The sequence below is a fragment of the Montipora capricornis genome, chromosome 5 (assembly GCF_036669925.1).
Source record: "Montipora capricornis isolate CH-2021 chromosome 5, ASM3666992v2, whole genome shotgun sequence".
NCBI lineage: Eukaryota > Metazoa > Cnidaria > Anthozoa > Scleractinia > Acroporidae > Montipora > Montipora capricornis.
The window spans coordinates 8,535,741-8,559,740 of NC_090887.1; the positions used below are offsets into that span (position 1 = coordinate 8,535,741).

General features: G+C 39.0%; 1 protein-coding gene across 2 annotated transcripts in view; it reads right to left on the bottom strand.

Annotated features, from left to right (window-relative positions):
- Positions 1 to 24,000, bottom strand: part of LOC138049355 (uncharacterized) — a 29,778-nt gene that overhangs the window by 4,805 nt on the left and 973 nt on the right. The window contains exons 2-21 of one of the 2 annotated variants that reach the window (XR_011132374.1): positions 23,373 to 23,418; positions 22,583 to 22,662; positions 21,557 to 21,625; positions 20,874 to 20,926; positions 20,656 to 20,689; positions 20,231 to 20,262; positions 18,012 to 18,082; positions 13,946 to 17,433; positions 12,351 to 12,444; positions 11,287 to 11,396; positions 9,857 to 9,947; positions 8,631 to 8,747; positions 7,932 to 8,019; positions 7,206 to 7,267; positions 6,049 to 6,121; positions 5,549 to 5,588; positions 5,240 to 5,336; positions 5,009 to 5,087; positions 3,915 to 3,964; positions 2,258 to 2,275 (exon numbers count right to left, since the gene is read on the bottom strand). Coding sequence is in view for 1 of the 2 variants with exons in the window: in XM_068895600.1 (XP_068751701.1) it covers positions 2,166 to 2,275; positions 3,915 to 3,964; positions 5,240 to 5,336; positions 5,549 to 5,588; positions 6,049 to 6,121; positions 7,206 to 7,267; positions 7,932 to 8,019; positions 8,631 to 8,747; positions 9,857 to 9,947; positions 11,287 to 11,396; positions 12,351 to 12,444; positions 13,946 to 17,433; positions 18,012 to 18,082; positions 20,231 to 20,262; positions 20,656 to 20,689; positions 20,874 to 20,926; positions 21,557 to 21,625; positions 22,583 to 22,662; positions 23,373 to 23,418 (4,805 nt within the window). In the remaining variant the exon portion in view is untranslated. Of the gene's footprint in view, positions 1 to 2,165; positions 2,276 to 3,914; positions 3,965 to 5,008; positions 5,088 to 5,239; positions 5,337 to 5,548; positions 5,589 to 6,048; positions 6,122 to 7,205; positions 7,268 to 7,931; positions 8,020 to 8,630; positions 8,748 to 9,856; positions 9,948 to 11,286; positions 11,397 to 12,350; positions 12,445 to 13,945; positions 17,434 to 18,011; positions 18,083 to 20,230; positions 20,263 to 20,655; positions 20,690 to 20,873; positions 20,927 to 21,556; positions 21,626 to 22,582; positions 22,663 to 23,372; positions 23,419 to 24,000 lie in introns of those variants that run through there. The other variant, XM_068895600.1, reaches the window with a different exon arrangement.

Genomic DNA, 24,000 nt, shown 5'->3' on the forward strand with positions numbered 1-24,000 from the left:
ATAATGGGAGGTGATCCTTCGAGATTTTACGATTTTTTGGGTTCCAAATACGTAGGTGAGAAATTCCTTCCTTTTGCGGTTCAAAAACATTACCCCGCAATAGGCGGTACGTCCTCATTCATCCCTCCAACGTGGAATGCACACTGAGATATGTTACTGCGCCTTTCAATAACACGCGGACTCTTTAATTCAAAGGTCAACCGACAAATGCGTTTTTTCGCTACCGTCAATCTAATGTTTGACGGCTCCTCCGGACATCCGACTACTGTCGAGCGCGCAGTAATCAAATCACATCGTTGAGCCCAGTTCAGTCAACATAGTCGGAAGCTGGGAGGAGTCGCCGAACATTTGATTGACGGTAGCGAAAAACGCATTTGTCGGTTGACCTTTGAATTTAAGAGGACTTCCGCATGTTATTGAAAGACTCAGTAATATTTTGGACCCGACATAAGAGGCTGGAATGGGTTCCATGTAGTCTCGGCTGTTGCCTAAGAAGGGTCCATGCCATCTGAATCCGTTTATCTTAGCCCCTTTGACTCCTACGCGATTGATCGGTATGTAAATTCACATATCAATTCAATATACTTTTAGATAGACAAGTATTGAGAATGAAAATTACAATCAGCTTAAGCTTATGATCCCGATATAACGCCAAATTCTCATGACCAGCCAACAAAGAAATCTATGGAAGTAGTTAAGAGAATTCACTCTTTAGAACATGGGAGTTAAAGGGTTACGGGAGATTCTTTCTCCTTTCTCCTTCTTTCTTTCTGTGCAACCAGCCAAGTCGGTTGATCACTCATTCACTCAACTTTGACCATCAGTCAGTTGGTTATTCTGTTGACGCGAGGGTTAATTTGTTTCTATTACCCATCATTTGTTAGAGCGAGTTTCAATTGAGTGTCGTAAAACCAAAACCAAAGTAATTACTTTGGCCAATCAAAAAGGACTGAGACAATCCGGCAAACCAATCAAAACTCGAAGTAATTACACGTAGCCGACACAAAGCGCGGGAAAATGTGCACGCGTGGTTTCACTTCTGATTGGTTGAAAAAATGGCGCGAGAACTTTGAACCAATCACTGAAAGACGTAATCATAAACCAAAGTAATTATCTAATTACTTTCGACACTCAATTGAAAACCGCTCTATAGTATCTTAAAGGGGCTACGTCACGCAAATTACGTAATTTTATGACACCCAAAATGCCCAAAAAGTAGAGTGAAATATTGCAATAACCACTTCAAAGCTGTTGAACAACATAAAAGAAATAAAGCAGAAGCAAAGAAAAGCACGGATGGACACAAATGGACAAGATTGAAACTGATTGCATTTGGGTAATAATCTTGAAAAAAGTAGGCCCGAGGTTTTTCAAGTTTATGGCAAATCGCCTGGATAAAGGCAGTTTTTGCTCAGAATCATCTTGTAATGTAACTACTAATTTTATCAGTAAAGGAATTCCACATTACCATTTTCGAGTTTTAAACTCGTGATAAACTAAAGATCTCCCCAAAACACCCAACCAAAAATAACGTGACATAGCCCATTCAAGTGCTCAACCAGTTGGTTGGTCTGCGAGTTGAACGATTGATGAAAATCTTAAAGGGGCAGTTTCACGGTTTTGCGCATGTCCAAGCTTTGGCGCTAGCAGTAGTAAATTTTACGGTTTCTTACTGAACCAGGTGATGCTCATTAATCACAGTAAGTATTAAAACAAATACACTGAATGACTGAGACCCAAATTCGGTGGAAGAGGTTTACACAGAAAATATCGAATTTAGCTTTGACCATCGAATTTGTTGTACGGGTCGAACGTTTTATTCCACGCACGAGTTATCTATTTGCAAGCAGTAGGCAAGGAAATGATTGCAAAAGTAATTTACAACGAGTAATTCCACTTCTATGGCATTGTTCCGTTTCCTGCATTCAGTGCATTCGATTGTTTGGAATTAATAGGCCATTTCCGAGTTCATGTCTGCCTCCTCTTCAAAGCGAGTTTAAGTGCGAAGTTTTTGTGATGGTAATTGGTTCTACTTTACATATGAATGAAAACTAATTTTAATAAGAAAGACTTCGCACTTAGACTCTCTTTGAAGAGGAGGCAGACATGAACTCGGAAATGGCCTATTGAGTTGACATGACAGTTTGCCCATGCGCAATCCTCACCTTTCCCATCCGGAAGCGGACCAAACAAAGCCACAAGTTCCACCGTCTTCATGAAGAATGTAAATTTAGCACGCGATTCATCCCACTCATCCAGATCCCATTCCTGTATGCTGAGTAAACCAAGAAAAGCATCACATACATGAAAGGTCCCCAAATTTAGTAAAAAGTACTCCTAGTCTTCAGTTTTTTATTTGGCAGAAACTAAATTACAGCACTATCGAACACTGATGTACCTCAAGTCCACGCGATCTTCACTTCTATCATGTCGCACAAGTTTCGGATATCGTTTGTTCCACGATCGAGCTAGTAAGAGGCATGGGTCGATCCTATGGTGACGCCAAACGTCTTTGCTCTCAAGTTTCATTGCAAACCAGTTTTCGCCGTTATCTCATGGATACACCCATCCCTCTCCCTAACTCATTCATGGGCAAATGACTGCTTGTTTTGCTAAGCTTTGGGACACAAATAAAAGCGAACTTTCGAGATGGAAATTCGATATCTGTTGACTGTTACAGATATTTACCACAGCAAAGAAACAAAACTTAAAAAAATTGTTGTCGTGGGTCACCAACTGAATTCTGAAATACTGCTATAGGCCACTTTCAAAAATACCATGCCCTCCAAAATTTGGCATAATTATTGTTTCCACAGTTTCTCTCGAGACTTACAATGGTCCCAAGAGAAAATGAAAACAATGCTTATGCAATTTTTTTTTTTTTTTTTTTTTGGGGGGGGGGGGGGGGGGGCAGAGGGCGCCAAACAAAGAGTATTATGGTATTTTTGAAAGTGGCCCATTGGTGAAAATAATCACAAGGAGCAGATAAATTATCTTTAAAATGAGGCAAATCGCGGCAGCCGGCTCTAAGCGCCGGGAAAACGTGTGAACAAGTTGGAATTGGTCCGGCCAGAACCACGCCCTTTTATATTAATGGTCGACTGAGTGCTTGGAAAGCCTAGGCCCGAGTCGAATTATGACGTCACTTAAGTCAACCACCCGCGCTTTGTAAAGCACCGGTCATCAACTACTTTTCCCTTGTTCCCTCTCCTCCTCTCCAAGACCCTTAAGCAAACTGTAAACGAAACATGACTTCGCGACTTATCTTTCACCGAGACCCCTGCCTTAACTTATCCAAACGCTACTGACAACTCAAGATGGCAAAAACAGAGAATTCCAACCAGGGTACCACTCCTTTTAAAACGCATTGGTGATCTTTGATGAATTTTCCTCAAAGTTAATCCTCAAGAGCACTTATATTGACGAGTATAATAGACCCTTCTCCAAAAGGGCGACCAAAATATCAAATAAGTTGAAATTAAACGCTAATGCCAGAAATAAATAGAGCACCTTTACTTTAGTAAACCTGCAAAGTTTCAGTATATCAGGTGTAATATCAGCTGAGAAAATATAAGTTGAAAAATGAAAAATTTACAGACGTTTGTATGATTGGGGGTATGGCGTATATCCCCGGTCATACAAGCGTCTGCAAATTGGTCAAATTTCAACTGACAACATTTGATATGCTGAAACTTTGCAGGGTTACTAAAGGAAAGGTGCTCTTTCTATTTCTGGTACCAGTTTTTTCATTCACTTCAATTTTAACTCATTCAAATCCGTTGCCGCCATTTTGGAGAAGGTCTATTATTTAACGTAAGCAAGAGAACTTCGTTGCTGTTCGAAAGTTCACGACAAAACCGTACCCGAATGGCTAAATTGAAAAAAAAAAAACAGATAGGTAAGTAAAATCTAACCTTTCTATAAGATTAAACGTGGCTTTTATAGGATGACTTGGTGTTTGGTCCTGAAAGCGAGAAGAGTAATCCATAATATTCACACAAGGTTTGAGAGCAAAGCCCAAAATATCTTATAGTTTCTGAGAGAGTCAATCACTTCCCAAGAACAAATTTGCTATCATCAACCCTGACAATTATAACCACGCATGCCACTTTCAAAAGTTTACAAAACCCCCACGCAAGAATGAACATTGCCGTAGGAGAAGCAACTCCAGCATTTGAGAAAGAGGCTGACAAAACTCCAGGATAAAAACGAACTCGAACTGACCAGTTCCCAGAGAGTGAGGTCTTCCTCCCAACTGTATAAGCTGCCCCAATGAATTCATTCTCAAATGAAATCAATTCATGCAATCCACAGTTCAAATATATGATATACATTCTTTCAGTTGGTTTATAACAATTATTCACGAGCTCTGATTAAAACACGAAGTCCAGTACAAATCACGATACGGTATGCAATTATCATTACGATAATTCAAGGCCATGTGATATTATATGATTATCGTAACCATGTAGGAAAAAATGAATAACCCCACACTGAGAAATATTCCTCCCTATTCCGCACCTTTCTTTAAACTTGGAGATTTGGGAATTGAGGAGATTCAAAGAGATTCTTAACCCCTTTCACCCTTTAAAGTTCTAAACCAAAAAACCAGTTCTTCTTTTTTTTGGAATTTCAAAACTATGTTAACTGAACACTAAGTGACCAAAGTTTTTAAGCCTTGATTTCAAAACGGCGTCCGTTTGTTTTAACAGGAATTTTCTTATTTCATGGTCTGCCATGAATAACTTTAAAAATTTGAGAGAGCTGGATCGAGGAGAAAATGAAGTCAAATACTCCCAAGTTTAAGAATGCAATGCGTGTGTACGCAGCTAAATTACTGGGCAGCAAGGGAGTTTCGCGCTTTCAGACTTTAACACTCGTGTTTTGCATACAGCTGTACAGTAACATGCTGAGTAAATGACATCACTTTCCCTAGATCCAACCCTCTGAGGTCCAATCGTCCAGGTTTGAAAGTTAGTGATAGCGGACCATGAAATCCAAAACTTACACTCAAAGTAAACAGCCTTTGTATAAATCAAAGCTCAAAATTTTTCCAGTCAGGTGTTAAGCAAACACACTTTCAAAATCTGAAGTAAAAAAGAAAGTGATTTTTTTATCATAGTAGCACCCTTGTCAATCAACCTTATCAATCCAATTGATATCAAATGCTATTGCTTGACTCTAAAAAACGGTTTACTGAAAACTTACTTACCTGAAAACGTACTGAAAACTAACTTACCTGTTGATTGTACAATTTGATCACCCGAAGTTCCTCCTCTTTCTCAATTATCATTTTTTCAAGCTCTTGTTTCTTGTCCTGCAGCTTCTCTTTCTCGCTAAGAAAGTAAATGCAAAAATACACATTTCTTTCAAAGCAAATGCAATTGGCTGGTTTATATTGGAAGCAAACCAACGTCCGACTTAACACGCAATTTTACTGCAGTTATTATTATAATTTTGCAAAAACTGTTAATAAAATAGTATAATGAAAAATAAAAAAAATTAAGAAATTAATACTAAAAAATAAATAAGAAATAACAGTACTTACTTTTGAAGACTGGACTGCTTACTTGCTAATTCTGTAAGTTCTGGAAGATCGAAAAAGGTATTCTTAGAAAATTTAGGTGAAACTGGTGGATAGTCTGAGTGATGGAACAATTAAGTGGTTAATTGAAACAAGAAAGCACTCAGAAAACAATGTAGATTATCAATCTGAGAAGAACACTTTGTCACAGGAATATGCTCTCTTTAACCAGATGTTAAAAATTTAATACATGGAAAAGGTAGGCTCTGGTTCGATGTTAATAAGCAAGAAATCAGCTTAAATTTCGTCTGATTTTGGCAAAGAGCAAACTTCAGCTTATCGTCTGCAGGCCATAATCTCTTTTATGTCTGCAAACAAAGAAAGATCCCCAGTGTTGGAGGCCCAAAACAACTCCGCTGGTTACAAAACTCTGAAAAAAGGGTTACACAAGATAGTCAGGGATCACAAGAAAGAAGAAGAAACACAATTTTTCAAGACACAACCTATGGTTGCAGATTGCATACCCTCTTTGCTCTCTTGGACAGTTTTTGTCACGGTCTGCAACTCATCCGTCACCTTCGCCTGCTCCTCAAGTTTCTAGTAAATAAAAGCGAATTTGTTATAATAACACAGTGTGGTGGACACCAAAGTACATTTTAAGGATTTCAGGGTTGAAAGCTATTTTGAAGAGTTGTTTAGCCATTCATTCACAGTTACACATTACATTTCTCTTCTTCTAACTTATTATACAGCAACTCAAACTCTACACAGAAATAGACCATTTCCGAGTTCATGCTTGCCTCATCTTCAAAGGGAGTCTTCGACTCGCTTTGAAGAGGACGACAGACATGAACTCGGAAATGACCTACTGACACAGGAAACACGTCTCACATTTTTCACCCTTGGCAAGCTTGCTACAACTTTCAATTAAATTTTGATGCAAAACCCATCGATTTAACATGGTTCCAAGCAAGTGGCATTAAAGAATGGTGTTTTTTTTTACATGTACGAGAAGAAATTGAACAATTTTATTTCAGTTTTTGCTTGGAGTGTAAACTTTAAGGTAACCGAACATCCTACTTTTCAAATAAACTGATCCAACCTATTGAGTTTGTTTTTGTTTGAGTTTGAGCACGTGACCTTGAAGCGTGTAACTTGCAACTCTTTTCCTTGGAACAAAGCTGGGAATTTTCCAGGTGATCTGGTGACGTAATTTGGAGGAGTGGGAAAAACAATTTTAGCACTGTATCCCACACCCGCGTGTGGCCTTACATGTAGGTGTTGTTTTCAAACTCCCTGCAGTATTTCCATCGCCAAAACTCAACAGATCATTCCGTGTCTACTACATTTCCTGTTACTGAATGAACATTCAAGTAGACCCGATGAACTCTGACCTTGCCTCTGCCATGTCGAATTCGAAAATAAGGCCGCAAGCAGTTGTGGGATACTGCGTTAAAATTTTTTCTCCCCAGTCTTCCGAATTACGTCACCAGATCACCTGGTTAGGATATTGATTTTATGCCCAAATATGGACAAAAATAAGATTGAAGTTGCACGCGCGGGAAAATGCACAAACTACCGGTACGTTACATCCAAAAACCATCCCCAGCTCTGAACCGGAGTCCAATGCTTCAAAATCATGAGCTTCTGGTTTGTGAAGATTCTTCTCTTCCTTAACTACCTTTTCACAATCCTGGAGACACAACTCAACATTCTTTGATTTTTGATCCAAATCTTTATCCGCTGTTGGAAAAAAAAAGTAAATTTAACCCATTAAGTTGTAACAGCTTAGTTGATAAAAGTTACATGACCACTGTAAGGGCACTGAGGAGATGACGAGTGGAACGTTAGCCCTACATCAGAGCTGGTCCATTAGGAGTTTGTTACATCTTGTAACTACAAGTGATCATGATGGAGAATTTAAGTGAAAGACATGTACTGAAACTCGCAAATGTGAAACAATTCTCTGAGTGAAAGATCACTATAGTCTAGTTTAACTGCCTTTTATGTATATCATCCGACTCCTCTGACAGGAAAGAAGTTCGTTATACCCCGTAAGGAGTGATCATGATCATTCGATACTGCGCCCTCTTTGATTGGTTATAACTGGCGGCCCTTTGTTTGTTTCAGGCGCAAAGTGTATCTAAAAATAAATCAATTTGTGACGGTGCTGGGGTAAGGCCACAAAGTGATGTATCGACACTCTTGCCTTTGTACTATGTAAACAGATTCAGTCGCAAAAAAATGGAAATTTAAGGTCAAGGACAAAAATTCTCAGAGAGCTACTGTGTCTGTGGGCAGAGAAAATCAGGACCGTGTGAGGAGCCAATCAGATTGCAGGATTCGATACTACGCCCTCTCGGAAAAAAATAAGGCAGTATATTAAAAAGGAGTGGATTAGTGTTACCTTTGTCGACCAGTTTTAAACAGTCGTCAACTATTGCTAGCGAGTCTTCAATGACATGAACATCTGTAGCAAGGCCTTGATGGTTTTCCTGCAACAACAATGAAGGTCCCAACTAAAATGCATATTTACAGCAAAGCTGTTTCAATTTTAAAGCCCCTCATTTTTGTATGGACAGAAGCTCATGACCCTGAAGCGTTTAACTCTGGTTCAGAGATGAGGTTTTTTTTGAGTTCAAAAACTTCCTTTTTTGGATGTAACGTAACTTGTGTATTTTCCCGCGAGCGCAGCTTCGATCTTATTTTTGCTCAGAATTTGGGCATAAAATTGGTGTCCTAAAATCCCTAGCTTTGTTCCAAGGAAAAGGGTTGCAAGTTACATGCTTCAAGGCCATGTGCGTCTGGTATGGAGATATCACCTATTGTTCCCCTGACGCAAAAGTAAGATGAAGGCTACAAGGATTATAATATACACTAGCAGTCATCTAGGATTAGCGAGGTGAGTTCGATTCCTGTTTTATCACTGACGAGACACTCATTTGGTACAGCTGAACAATTGCCCATCCAGGTATTGACCCCGTCCAACAGGACTTGACTTCGATTTGGCAAGCCGCAACAGTATCAAATGAGATCGAGGTTATTTGTGCCAGTTTCTAATATCATAGTTTCAAAACTGTTTAAGTCATGAAATAAATGATTGTACCTTTATTTTGGAAAGAATTGCTTTGTTGAGCTTATATTTCTTTTCTTTCCACTCAAGAGCAGCCAAATCTTCACAGGAACAGCGCAGACGGCGAGCGTCAGTCCTCATGGTCAAAAGCTAGATGTCATAAACACATTTAATACAAATAAGGAGAGAAAGCTGACACATCACAAAGGCAGTACATACAGTAGTTCTCGACATTATCACTACATTCCTAGAGAAATCATTGTTAGGTAATGGTTTTTCTTTTTTGCAAGGTAGATACACTATGAACAATCGCTCTTTCATTGCTTAAGCCACTGGTTTCCATATTATCGCCACGATGACCCGAAACAGTGAAAAGGCGATCCGGGCAATTCTTGCATTGGCTGTTTCCAAATGATCACATGCAATTTTCACTCGATCGTTCTGATCGCCTGGATAGAACAGAGTTGTGCAATTGGGGCGATCCGGGAGATTATATGGAAACCAGGCTTTAAGCGTTAGTCGAAAACAAAAAGGGACAGGCAAAAAATAATGGCCGCAAAAAATCTGGATTTGAGGTGGTAGTCCTCGAATACAGATTTCCAGCGGCCGTTTTTTTGCACCTTCCTTCTTCTTGCGCTCGTCTAACTAAGTGTTTTTCTTATGAAAAGGGCGTTTAAAATGAAAATTTTAGCCTAACAGGTTCTTAAATTTTAGGTTCTTTTATGCCGGTTTTTACTGAACTACTCATATGCAAAGCGTGCCTATTTTTTTCTTTTCCCTCAGAGCGAGCGAGTGAGAGTGAGCAGCTTCAAGACAGCAAAACTCCTTGTCACCATGAAACTTTGGGGACAAAACACAAAATAGTAACCATTGATTAACTCGTGTTTTCAAAGTTTTCTGAGATCATGAAGAACAATTTGAAAAATTCCATACCGATTTTCCTTCGGTGTCCTTTAGCCTTTTAACAATCGTGCTAGTAAGGGGACTGGGAGTAGCAGAACTGTGACGTCAAAACAAGAACGAAATATTTCCAGGGCCGGGATTTTCCTTTTTTTTTGGATTCAGAAGTAAAGTTTTTGAAATTGCTTCTGCGAGATGCAATGTATTTGAAATGCTACTAATGAAATGTAGAATAAGGTCAGCTAATTTAGCCATTCACAGCGCGCGCATACTATCTGAGAGATGTAATAAAATTGAATATTACTGTATTTTCCCCTACATTTTGCCATGTTGATAGATGAAAGCACATGGGTGCATACCTCTTTTTTAGATGCAGATTGTGCTTCCATAAACAGTCTGGGGTTTGACGAGTTTAATTCCATTTTCTGTTGCTCAACTTTTGCTTTAATCCTAGTAATAAATACAGGATCGTATGAAACATGTTTAATTGCAGTTAAATCTTATTTAACATAGTTATAAGGATGAGGAGCAATAGTTTGTAGTGTTTTGGTGTTCTTTGGTGGCATGTTATTTGTTGTGTAGCATATAGACCTTATTCATAAATGGCGGTCACATTTATAATTCTTTTGCCACGTGCAAATTAGCCTACCAAGCCTCAATTTAGAGCAAGAATTCTTTTCAATTCACTGTATGGTATCAAGGCTTGGTAGGCTAATTTGCACTTTGACAAAAGAATTATAAATTGACCGCCATCCTTGAATAAGGTCTATTGTAGCGTTGTTCCTTGAGAGTGGGGTTAGGTTCCCAGGGGCCAAGGGGCTGCAACTGCAATCACATCCCAAGGCAGAAGAGCACCCACTGGGCTACCAACCCAGCCACAAGCCACCCTGTGCCTAGCCCCCCACAAAATCACCTGTCACACTGAGGCCAGAGACTTGGAAGTAAAGTGAATTCCCAGGGGAACACCCTAAACCAGGACAGGGTAGGGGGGGAGGGGAAAGAAGAGAAACTCTACGCTACTCGAACTGAACGGCCAAAACCCAACGCTTCGTGTACAACGCACGTGCTTGCAGAAAAGCAATACACCGCTGGACAGGAACCCAACCTCCACTTGTGACGCGGCAGTTAATAAAATGTCTTCCTTGGAGCAATGAACAGCATGTGTAATTTAAGCAAAATGAAAAATGCAGTTAACCCTTTCCCTCAAAAAATGGCCACTTACATATTAATATTTCTTATGTCTAACACCAGATGACTAATTACTTGTCAAGGGAGGAACCCCTTTAGGGCAAAATGATTAAGGTGGCTAAAACCCTTTTTGGTAACTTCTAGAGACTGTCTTATCAAAAGGATTGACTCTACAACATGTTTCACGTTTACAACAGTAATCTTGTGATTTAAACAAACTCCTTAATGTGAGGTAAGAGGTCACCATAGCAACAGGAAAGTCATCTAAAAGCACGCTACATTTCCTCTGTAAATGTTGATTATCACAAAACAGACTTGGTGACCCCACGCTTATTTTCTCGTGCTGGAAAGTGATGAAGTGGATTCAGAGCCACCTTAAATATTTTTCAAGGAAATATATTCTAAAGAATCATTAGAGACTCCTAATATGGGTGCAGGCCGCCAGACCAGCCAAGGGGCTCAAAGTCCCTTCAGCACTTGAATTGTCAACCATTTCAACGATGCATCTTGCTGTCTTCTCCTTAAATTAATGCGAACCCTTCCTAGTCACTTAAAGCGCTGCGAAATTACTGAAACAAAGGCTTTTTGATTCAGTACTTACTCCTTAATTTGTGATTCAATAGTTAGAAATGCTTCCTCGTAACAAGCTATTTTAGGAGCAGACACAAGTGATGAGATAAGCATATCTTTTGTAGTTTGAGCAGAATTCATCTGAAAGAGAAAGAGCCATTATGGTAATGCCATTTACCGTGATTTTCATAACTGTTGTGATTTGAATTTATGATAGTAATGACGTGTGAATTTCATTGCAACTGACATCAAATAGAAGTGCGAGACATTAGGTCTGACAATAATAATTATTCTAATTAAGTTAAGTGAATAAATGAGGAAGCTGTTTATACATGTATGGACTGGGAAAATCCTTTGTTCAATATTAAGCAGGTCAAACATGCCAACCTAAATCTTTTGTTCTAAAACTTTTTATTAAATTCATTTCATTAGAATTGTATGGCTTAATGTCTCATGCTTCTATTTTGTTGTCAGTTACAATGTTATTCACACGTCATTACCATCATAAATTCACAACTATCACAACTGTATATATCTCAAAGGTTCTATCTTCTGGTCTTCTAAGACACCTGTAGGCCTTGTCTCACAACACAACACAAACTGCAGAAACCCACTGAGGACAAGCTGATTTCTAAGAACAGGGAAGATACAGTAGCCCCTGTGTGGTGGCTAGTCTGGCCTATTGAACTACAGCAAAGTGCATTTCAAAACATATTCACGTAGAAAATTCACCACTACCATAAAACATAATCATATTATCAAGACTCTTACGTGTACGCTCGCATACTTAGGTAACTTCCATGCATGTTATTCAGCATCACAGAGATGTCACATGTGATGTTATGAAGTACACAAAAAAAGATCTTATACAGAGTGTTCACATGACGTCACGGCGGCCATGTTGGTGTTCCAAAACAAAGAAATGTCGGCCATGTTGGTGTACCAAACTAATCCTCCGGGAATCAAACCCTATTTTTATGCAAGTACTTTCTTTTGTTTAGGTAATCCAATATGGCTGCTGGTCACATGAGTGAAAACGCTCTATTTGAATGATTTAAGTTTGGGACATGTACATGTAAGTTCTCAAACACTCACCGAAACAAATGGCGCAATACTCCTGCGTGTACACACATCAGTCATAAAAACAGTTTCTGTAATGTTGAGGAATTCCTCCACAGTAATAGGTCTTCTGCAAATGTCCAGTTACAGTAGAAACTGTGTTACCAATATTACATGGAGTTCTAACCTATTTTTTTCACTACATGTACATACATACTGTATCTAGTCCTTGAAGCAGTACTGTATATGTTACATACTTTCCACTAGACAGTTTGTCTAGACTTATTATTGACAGCCTCCAGAAAAAGGCTGAGAGGGTTTGGATCAAGAAGTCTTATGGAATAAATCATGATACAGGTACATTCCCGTAAATTCTTAGCAACGCGTTGTGGTAGAAAACACAAATCTGCAGGCTCCAAAATCCTGGTCACCAATGCAACTAAAATTGAGTACTAACTTGTCTAGTGAGCAGAATTTAACAACTGGTAATGCCAACAGGCAACTTACTAAATTGCACTATGAAATTAGACAGGATGAAATATCATTATTTTAAGGAATTCTCTGCAATAAACTGGTGCAACTTATGCATGTACATGTAAAACAAATTCCATTAGCTACATGATTTCGTTTCAAGAAAAAAAAAAAAAAAAGATTCAAGCATGCAGGGAGGTTCTAACCTCTGTTTTGGATTTGTGTCCCATTGTCCCGGATTCAACTCTACAACACTTTGTAAAGAGCCAACTGGTTGCCTCCGACCAGTTGGGGTTCTTAATTATAAACCATGTTTTAGTTAAGTTTGAAGCGTTTCTTACAGATAATGAGAAGTGAGTTGCCGGTGAACTACAGCTTTGATACAACGAAAACCACCGATCCGTGGAATGGGCCCAAGTTATCGAGTAACTGCCCCGCCTACTTCAGTTAACCCTTTCACTCCCAAGAGTGACACCTATAGATTTTACTCTGTCTAACGCCCGACGATTTCACTCGTCAATGGGGAGCCCCACAGGAGTGAAAGGGTTAACAACAGCTAGATACACTCAAAAACTATGTCCCCATTAACCCTTTAACTCCCAATAGTGCCACTTATAGATTTTACTGTCTAACGCCAGACGATTTTACTCGTCAATGGGGAACCCCACAGGAGTGAAAGGGTTGACAACAGCTAGATTCACTCAAAAACTATGTCCCCATTAACCCTTTCCCTCCTAAGAGTGACACTTATAGATTTTACTCTGTCTAACGCCAGACGATTTTACTCGTCAGTGGGGAACCCCACAGGAGTGAAAGGGTTAAAAATTTTTCATTGATGAAATTCCTTTCCCACAGTAGCCAGTTTTTGCCTTCATGGTGTACCGGAACAACCACAATATGGAAAGATATGTTTTCAAAATCATGAGTCCCAGGAAAAAATGGATAAAATTGTTCTGCTTTCAAGTGCAACCATGGACTCACTGTTACATGTACTTCGAGTGCAAGGAAGGTTCCCTGGACTGAAAAGTTGCGTCGAACACAACACCTCTCAAGAATTTGAACTACATGTATTTTACAAGCAAAAGTGGGCGGTTTTCTTAATAGCTAAGTGCACTCCACTATAAACAGAGCATTTACCGGTACATTCTATGTTTACTTACACTTCTTGTGTAACATTCTTGCTTTTGTCCACATCAGTCTTGTCTCCGTCCTCAACTTCCTTGATTGTGGACAATTTATGACCATCAGAGCCAAAACCAGAGACATTCTCATCAGGCATGCTGCCTATCTCAGAATCAAAGCTGAAATTCCACTCTTCACCATACTGCTTGTGAAAGCTCTCACTGTGCACTTTCTTTGCATTCGAATCAAATTCAGTATGGTTGGAACATGGTGCTGTGAATTCGAGCCTTGATGCTTGCGGTTCCCCAAGGATGTCTTGTACCTTTGAATGTTGCATTGCACTCAATGCCGAAGTTTCATTCAATCCATCCATGATGGCCTCTTTGCATCTTGTTTGATTTATAGTTGTGTTTTCTCTATCACAAGTAACTGGTTTGAAGGGTGATGGCATTTGGTGCCAGTGATTAAGAGTGCTTCCATTTTCTGCGATTTCTGATATCTGTGAATGTTGTGTTGTGTTCTCACTTAATCTCTGAACACTGGCCTCTTGACACCTTGTGACATTCATGTTGGTCTGTGCACCATCACATGTAACCCATTTGAAAGGTGACTTGATCTGTTGAGGACTGTAGCTGGAATCTTCGCCTGCTTCAGCCTCCAAGCTGTCACCTTTCTCTATGCTGTGATCCTTACTCTTCTGGCTACAAAAGATTACTTTCATTCCCACACCTGATGCTTCCAGCTGTTCTGCCATTTTCTTGCTTTGCAAATGTTGTGTTGTGTTTATATCTGTGGTTTCATTTACACAGGAAGTTGCAATGTCTCCTTGACATCTGGTTTCAAATGAGGTCAGACTCGCTCTTTTGATGGCAGCAGAGGCCAATGGGGATGTGACCAGTCCTTGGCCATACCCTGAAGTTATGTCCATTTCAGAGCACTCATAGATGCTCTTCCTTTTTGTCTTATTTGAAGAAATGTCAAGACCTCCAAGGCTGTGGCAAGTTGTCAATTCGAGATTTACCTCCTCTTTTTGATTACGATTCCAACCTTCAGGCGAAGCACACGCGGTGCCACTTTCTTCAACTGTAACCTTACTGTTTTCAAGGCTATTATTTCCTGAAGTATGGGACAAAACTTCACTTTCTTGAGGCATTGACTTCGAAGACTGAAGCAAACACTTGCTGTCGTTTTTACCAGATGTTTCTCTTGTGCTGACTGGCATTGACAGTGGTATGGGGTCAAGAATACATCTTCTTTGTGCCTCAAAACCAGGGTTGCCTTGATTGTCAGAGGCTGCTATTGACTCCGTCTTTGCTTTATCCGATTGCTGTTGAATGCCATGCCTTGCCAAATTATTTCCTTTGATTAACAGCTTGTTAGCATGACTAATACCGTTGGGAGTGAAGTCTTTCGTACTTCCAGAGTGTTCCAGGATGTCTACAATATTACTGCCAGTAGGCTTTTTATCTGGCAATTTAGCCCACCCTGGGCCAAAGCAAGAAGTGACTTCAATGTCAGTGACATCGTAGATGCTTCGACGTTTTGATTTCTGCATTTTGTGGTCAATAACCTTATAACTGTGACATGATGTTAATTCCAAATCGTTGTCATCATTGAAGTCATTTCCATGTGAATGAATAGTAATCTCTGCAGCCTGATTCCATGTTGCCCCTTTCAAGGAGTGTCTGTTCTTAGTGTCAATTATTGCACTCTCATTACTTGCTAGAGAAATGTTGGATTCATTGTAATCTTTCAATCTTAAGGTTTTATCAGCTACTAACATTCTGTTGTGTACAAATCTGTGACCACCGTTTTCAACACAAAGGGAAGCCTCAGTGGTAGCTGTAATATCCATTTCACTAGAAACTTTGTCTACACCATTACAATCAGGGCCCCTACCTTCACAGAGAGACCTCAAGAAGACCAAAGAATCGACTTTGTTTGCCGCATCGCTGCCAGGCAATTTGCCTTGACGAGTATGCTGTGTAGAGGTTGAAAATGATCTGCCTCTGCAAACTGTGAAGTCCAAGATATCAGTATGACCTGGGCCGGCAGAACGTACTTCTGCCGTATCTGACGAGGCCAAGTCATTTGCTAATATGCCATTTCCGTAGCAGTTGGTAATATCAAGCTGATTGACAGGTTCATTCAGTTGCCCTGCATTTTCCTCAATCAAAGTTGTTGTTTGCGCAGCTTGAAATGTTGCAGATCCATGAACTGCTGTTAAATCCATTTCTCCATCCATCTGGTCACTCACATTCATCGTTGAACAGTTCACATAGACATCTCTAACTCCATCCAGTGTCTGCAAGAATGCTGAGGAATCCATATTTCTTGTAAGCACACCTTCCCCTTGACAAACAGTGAGATCCAATGGGTCAGCACTCTCTCCTTTGGGGCCATACACCAGAGTTTGATCTGTAACTGCACCCGCAAGGCTCTTCTTGGGTAAAATACCACGACCATAACAACATGTCATGTTGAGATGGGAAGTTTGGCCCTCAACATCTTCTTTGTTGTGATCTGTCGTTTTCTCCCCAACTAAACAAGATGTTTCTATTTTAGATGAAGTGCATGTGATATAGGATGAACTACATGTAGCTCCCAGACTTCTACCAGTGTATGAAGTCTTTTTACTTGTGTCTTGCTGCTCAGAAGAGTTGACAAATCCAGGACTGAAACATGATGTAATGTCCATGCAAGAAGCCTCATAGATGCTTCTTCGCTTTGTCTTCTGCATTGTGCGGTCAAGAGGTCCATAGCTTTGACAGGTTGTCAGTTCCAAATCATCACACAATGGTTTCTCTTCGAGCAAGTACGCTCCATTCCAACCAACGTGTTGTGTTCCCTCTGAGGAACTCCTCACATCTGTAATTTCTCCCAGTGGTTTTCTTGGACAACTAATTCCTACCTTATTGGAATAATCTGTATTATCTTTGAAAGGTAATACCTCGCTGTTTTCAGAAATTGATGTATTTGATTTCGATGATATCAGGAGAGGTCTGCAATCTGTTTTATCACTCATTTCTATTTCTTTTTGAGTTGATGTAGGGTTATTGATTGAGGGGGTTGCTTTCAAAGACATAAGGAAGGCAGTGCTATCCATTTTGCCTGCTTCCTCAGAATTGATAGGCAATGACAGTGGTGCACCATGATTGTCACAAAATAACACTTCCTGTTCTTTACTCGTACATGTAATGTCTAGTTCAACAGCTGCATCACTTTCAAAGATCATGGTTTGGTCTCCTGAATCTGCGGCAGTAAACTTGTCTAGAAGGGGCTGATTAGAATCAATGCATATTGTATGTTCCATTTCTTCAATCATTTGTGGAGAACTTGAACGTGGTTTTGCAGTGCTGAAGAGTGAGTCAGTTGCATTCACAGTTACACCTTTGCATAGTGTGATGTTTGCAGTGCCAGGGGTTTTAACTTCCTCTGATGTGTCCACAAAAGGGCAGCTTTCACGCTTCTTTATTTGGCCTGTATGGACTTCACTTGTTTGAACAAACTGTGCTTCTGGCATTATCTATACAAAAAATTAATAGTGATCTACCGGCACATTAAGTCTTACATTAAGATAAAAACTTCCGATGTAAGTATTGATTGTGATGTGTTTGTGCACCAGTGCATGTGAATGTAAGTACATGTATTCAAGTAAGCATTTAAATAATTATTAAATTGTGCCAATGTATAGCAAGGGGATGTGTAAAAATTATATTTAAAAACTATTTGATCTATTCAGTCTCCAAATCTTGAGACAAATTTAAAAATTTATAAGTTTTGCAATCAAGACTAAATTTTGGAAGGAGATAGGAGGGGGAGGTAGATAGGAGTTGTATGAGGGAGAAGAGGAGGGAAAAATAAAGCACCAGGGTGTGTGTGAATACAAATTTGATGGGTTGCGGGTTTTTCTTGCACTAACAAGTTTGACGATCACCAGAGCGGTAGCAGCAATGTTTTGTTGAGTGGGAGAGAGAGATGGATGAAGATCTTGCTGCGTTGTTGATCTCAGATAATTAATTAAATAAAAAATTCATTAATTCGGGTGACCAACTTGGAGGGCTCCCCGAAATTTTCCTTTATAGAGCACGAGCCTTGTTGTACCTGATTTCCACCAAGCTCATACAATGGGATGTTCTCGTCTTGAATGTTCCCTTTCAGAAGAGTATCTATTCCTAAAATTGTAAAAAATCTGTTTCTAGCAAACGTGGTTTACGCATTTTCAGGAAAAAGAAGGACAGCTGCCTGAGAAGCAAAAGATTATCACAAGTGAAACAAATGTGTATCTGAAGTACAGAGTTATGGTATATGAAAGATTGAAGTATCATCACACTAATAATAAGTAATTATGGAACTTAAGATCTATAATGGCGATGTTGATGAAAACGCCACAAGATGGTGATATCATTGGTTAAAAGAACATAAAATTAATACTACCATTTGCGTCCATCCTTGAAGCAAGACGCATTTTGTGCGAAGTTGTACTTTTCAAACATTAACGGTTCGTCCAGTTATGTATCACTTTTGACCAATGAAATGTTGGCGGTTATGTCATGAAATTGACAACGTTTTTGACAGCATACCAGCATGTTGTGTTCATGTGCTCTCAAAGTTTTCAGGGTTTTTTGAAAGTGTTCGGGTTTTGCATGACCGCCCTAATAACGTCTCTGCTCGTTTTGCAATGGACAAAAAAAAATTCAACGTCAACAAGTTTGGAATGAGGTAAATTACCATCCAGTTGCTTAATTTAAAATCAAGATTTTAAATGCTCCTTGAAACACGAAAGAGCATGTGTGCGCAGAATGCCCTAGACACAGAAATATTTTTTCCTCACTCTTTCTAGTTTCACATATTTTTTTCCTCATAGTTGCTAAATCATGTATCTCTTCTTGGTAAAGTATACCACATTCTATATTTCGCGTCTTTGGAAACCAGCGGGAGATAGACCTGTGTTTATAACTCTACTAGATTCCCGGAAAGATTCATGAATATCTCCACCCTCACGGAAAACCTGAAAACTTGAAGAGCACGTGAACAAAACATGCTCAGGGTATGCCCTCAAAAACGTGGTCAATTTCACAACATAACCACCAATGTTTCATTGGTCAAAAGTGACACACGCCCGGACAAACCATTAACGCTTGAAAAGTAAAACTTCACGAAAAATTTGTCACGCTTCAAGGGTGGATGCAAATGGTAGTAATCGTGCTGCACATGCAGCACAGATTTTAGCTCACATTTTTGCAGTTCTCTGCAAGATGACAACCTGAATTCAAGAAATTTTAGGTTTTGACGACAATGTGAGCATGCAACAGAGAATCTCTCATTCCCTATTTTCAGTCTGAAACCACTCGTACCAAGTTTAGGTAATGTTTTTAGGATACATTGTACAATCACGTGAACGAGACGGAATAATCACGGAAGACTTATACTAGAGCAAAGTTCTATTTTGATGTGACGTTTTCGTTGACGTCGCCATCATAGATCTTAAGATCCCTATTATCTCTTATACTGCAGACACTCGAACCCATGACCTCTGTGATGCTGGTGCAATGCTCTACATGTACCAACTGAGCTATGAAGCCACACAGTTGGGAGCAGGTCAATTTATTGGGCTCATATCTCTTCCTGTGAGAGGAATAATATTATGAATGAAAGAAATGTGTAATTTAAGCATGGGTTATAGATGCATGAACCCAATAAACTGACCTGCTGAGTCCCAACTGTGTGGCTTCGTAGCTCAGTTGGTACAGTGTAGAGCATTGCACATGCAGTACTGGCATGTAGCAGAGGTCACGGGTTTGAACCTTGTTCGAGCCTACTGAAAATTTTCAGCTGTCTATAAGACATCATTGTCCAAATACGTGCAAGGATGACTCTTGAAATTGAATTTGCTTTGGTAAAGGGAAGTAACAACTAAAAAGCCTGAAAATCAGAGTTCAGGGCAAGGATTGAACAGATATCTTTGTAACACCAGTTGCTACAAGCTTGAGCTACATCTATGCACAGTACTCTAGGACTTGGCTCTTACACAAAGCGTCCAACAGATCAGCATGCCCAACAATATACATCAAATTGTAAGAATCAAGGATACAAATGCAACTATTGATATCGGTGGTGTCCAGTACCCACAGGAAAGATGATAATTAATAGTAACTTCAAGAAAAACGTTTCTGGACAAGTTATTCTAGTTAGCAGCATGTCACACACCACTATGGATGTTTGGCACAAGTGAGTGAAACCTACGAGACAGTGAGCTTGAAACATTTTGCCCCTTGGTTGACAGTATTATAGAGTAAACTCTAAAGATTTGTTGAACATACCTTGAATCGATTTCGCTGGCTCTCTATATTCACTGTTGAAAATATCCAAAGAATAAAGAATGATCATTACTGACAAACAAGTTTTTCAGCCCATTGACCTCTCAGGCTCTGTTGATCAGATTTTACTCTGTCTAAAGCCAGATTTTACTCGTCATTGGGAGCGGTTCAGGAATCAATGGGTTTAATGCGGATTCCATGGATTATGCACAGTTTTCTGTAGTACATTCTTGTTCATGCAAATACACTAAAAAGCATTTTGTTAACCTTGTCCCTCAAAGCGTTTTTTGAATCCCAAGGGAGGAACTATGAAAGAGTGTACATGCCGTTCTGAAATATACTCACTGAAATAAATTTCCTCATTTTTTTCTTTGCAAAAAATGAGGTACGTCAATAAATAATCAATAGTTGATTGACTATTGGCTTACCTTTGAGAGGGATTGTTGGCTGTTTGAAGATTATCTAAAAAAGGTTGTCAATTTGAAAGTATACAATGTGAATCAATCAACTTAATGAAACAAGACAATGAGCCAGAACATAATAATACCAAAATCCCCTCGAACGTACTTTACTTAATTGCATTTAAAAAAAGATAATCATTCACACAAGTTGCATGTAAACAATCATAGTCATGACAGATACATACTTTGTTCAACCTCTTTCTTCCAAGCAGCCTGCCAATCTTCAACAAAAAATTCCCTGAAAGAGAAATTTCACTTATTTGATTGTGAATCTACCGGTATTTGGGGTTGAGCCATATTGCTTCTTTCAAAAACATGTGGACTCTAAACTTCTAATTAATTCAATCACAAGTGTCTTTTTCTTTTAATTAAACTCATTTTTATCCTGAGCTTGGGGTTAGGTGCCTGAGAGAGTCGTGTCAGATGGGGACGTCCACACACACAATGAGATGCCCGATATCATTGCTCGACCAGACTCTACCAATTTTTTATACTTACCAATGAAGGGGTTGGGAAGGAGTTTAACTCAACAAGTAAAAACAAACTATACATTTCCACGAGACAGAAACAATACAAATTAAATAAAATTTAATAGCCAAGTGTCAAGGCTGAGAAAAAATTATTATTGCATCACCTTATTGCACAAATACAATGCAGTTCCTTCAAATTACATGTACAGAACTGTAAATGTATATTAAAACGCTGTTGCTGTGAATGAAATTGTGAAGTCAGGTTTGAAGTTACAGTGTACAGTACAAGGCTCAAATAAATTATCCATCTGTGTCAAGTTCCTGCCCTTATCATGCAATAATCTAAATTTCCCAGTCAAATGAAGGTACATAACAATGCATAAAACTAATAAGCTCACTTAATCTCGTTTTTCTCAGCGAAACTGACTCGTCGCCCAGATGACTGCCGCGACTTCTTTGATTTACTTCTGCAATGTCATAGGAAAAAAACGTCAGTCTTCTAAAATGTATAGATCGTATTCAAACAATGTAAATGGCGGTCAAGAAATTATAACTGTTTCTTTGTGCTCACATCCTCACTAGCCTCACTTTGGAGCAAAAATTCTTTAAAATTTTGTTCGCGCTAACGAGGCTAGTGAGGATGATTAGCATAAAGACAAAAGAATAATTACTAATAGTCGCTATTTATGAACATTATGGTCTATATATACACTGTATAATATCATTGTTATAAAACTGAAGGATCACTTGATAAGTGATAGATTGGTTATTAATAAAGTAAAAGTAATAGCGCACAAGTGAAGCAATAGTATAATCAAATAATATAATAATTATTTTGATGTCTTTTCCCTTCCTTTTCATTGGCCGAGAGCCCACCACATGACCTGCAATCACTGCCTAAAAATAAGTGTTTTACATGAAATAACATTCTGATTATGCATAATTAAAACCACGCTCTTGAGTGAAAATGGAAAATGGAAGACTGCATTCAAAATTCTTCAGCTTTGTTGATGCCTATATTTTGTCACTGAACGTTTGACTGTAAGCACAATTTGAAGTTTATAAATAAAATTATGCTGAGAAGGAAACCAATTGATTTTTGCCACTTCTTGACTCCTGCAAGGCAGCGTGCGCTTACCGCTTCTCAAGAACAAACTAAGTGATCAAATGACAAAACAATTATTGAACTCTGTTATTGCAAAATAATGTGATTTGTCAGTGTCTGGCAGATCAATTATTTGCCTCATTCTTCGGCTTCGGCAAATAATAGACCTGCTAATAGACTGAACTAATAGACCTGCTAATAGACTGAATAATAGACTGACAAATCACGATATTTTGCTCAATCTCAACCAATAATTGTTAATTGTTCCACAATACAAACAAAATGGACAAATTAAAATACATGACTGCAGTTTAAAAACCTTGAATCATTGTCCAGTGAATTTGGATCCAACTCCTCTAGAGCACCAGCTTTCAAAGGTGATTTTGAACCCTTTAAAATCTAAAGGTATAAAAGAAAAATACAATGTAAACACGAGGAAAATTAATTGGTCGCATTTGTAGGAATCATGATTAAGGAAACAGTCAAATGCTAATAATTTACATTATAGGTAATCGCTAGTTGTTGTCCTTCAGTAGCATTTGGAGTAATGATTGCAAGTTCAAATCCCACCCTGGTCAGAGTTTTTCCCTGTCCTTGTGTGGGCCCAATTCCAATACTAGGGTTGATCCCTGATGGAATAATTGGGTACAAAACTTCACAGTAGGGTTAGGCCTCATTTGAACTTGCAATCATTACTCCAAATGCTACTGAAGGACAACAACTAGCGATTACCTAAAATTAGGCTTGGGCCGAGCCGAATTTGTCCTTGTGAATAACATCTCACATACCCACAGCCAGCTCCCGTTCTGGCCTTGTAGCCCAGTCGGTAGAGCAGCGGTGATCTAATCCGAAGGTCGTGGGTTCAAATCCCACCCTGGTCAGAGTTTTTCTCTGTCCTTGTGTGGGCCCAATTCCAATACTAGGGTTGATCCCTGATGGAATAATTGGGTACAAAACTTCACAGTAGTGTTAGGCCTCATTCGAACTTGCAATCAATTTACATATAACTTAAAGATATAATTTTTGTCATGTAACAATACACGAAAACTTGTAACAGGGGGCAAACAACACCATAACGATATAATCAAGGCATTATCAAGTTGACTCACAGAAGATCTCCGACCAGAAGACTTCCTTTTTCCTCCAATTGTGATTCTGAAGGTCAAGAATATAATAAGTTAAATTCAACTCGCTTAAACCTTTGATATTCACTTTGCACACAAGGCATCTGTTCACCTTGAAAAAAAAAATCTCTGTAACATTCAAACATGAAGTGACAAGATGAAAAAGAGATTAGTGAAAGAGTAACTACAGACCCAATTTCTTGAAAACCTTTTCTTGGCAAACACTTTTTCAAAAAAGGCAATGGGAAAGCACTGTTGTTACTCAGTAATTTTCTTAATGTCAAACCATATGGATTGAAAAATAAAATGCTTAAGCTTTCCACACTTCTACATTGTAGATTCTTGTTCACAGTTAGCGGTGATTGAACATTTCAAGTGACATGTGACCTGACCAGCCTAAAAGGCAAAGGTCACTTTATTTAATGTCAGTAGTTCCTTCAGTTATGAAACTGGTATCAATGGAAGACTCCCTCTGGTGACCAGTGCTCAGTTTTACGGATATTTAAAGCTACCGGTATAGCCACACGGATCAGAGGAAAGTCGAAACAGACATTGAAGTCACCCAGAAACCTGTCTATGCCGCAAAGCAAAAAAAAAGCAGATTCAACTGAAA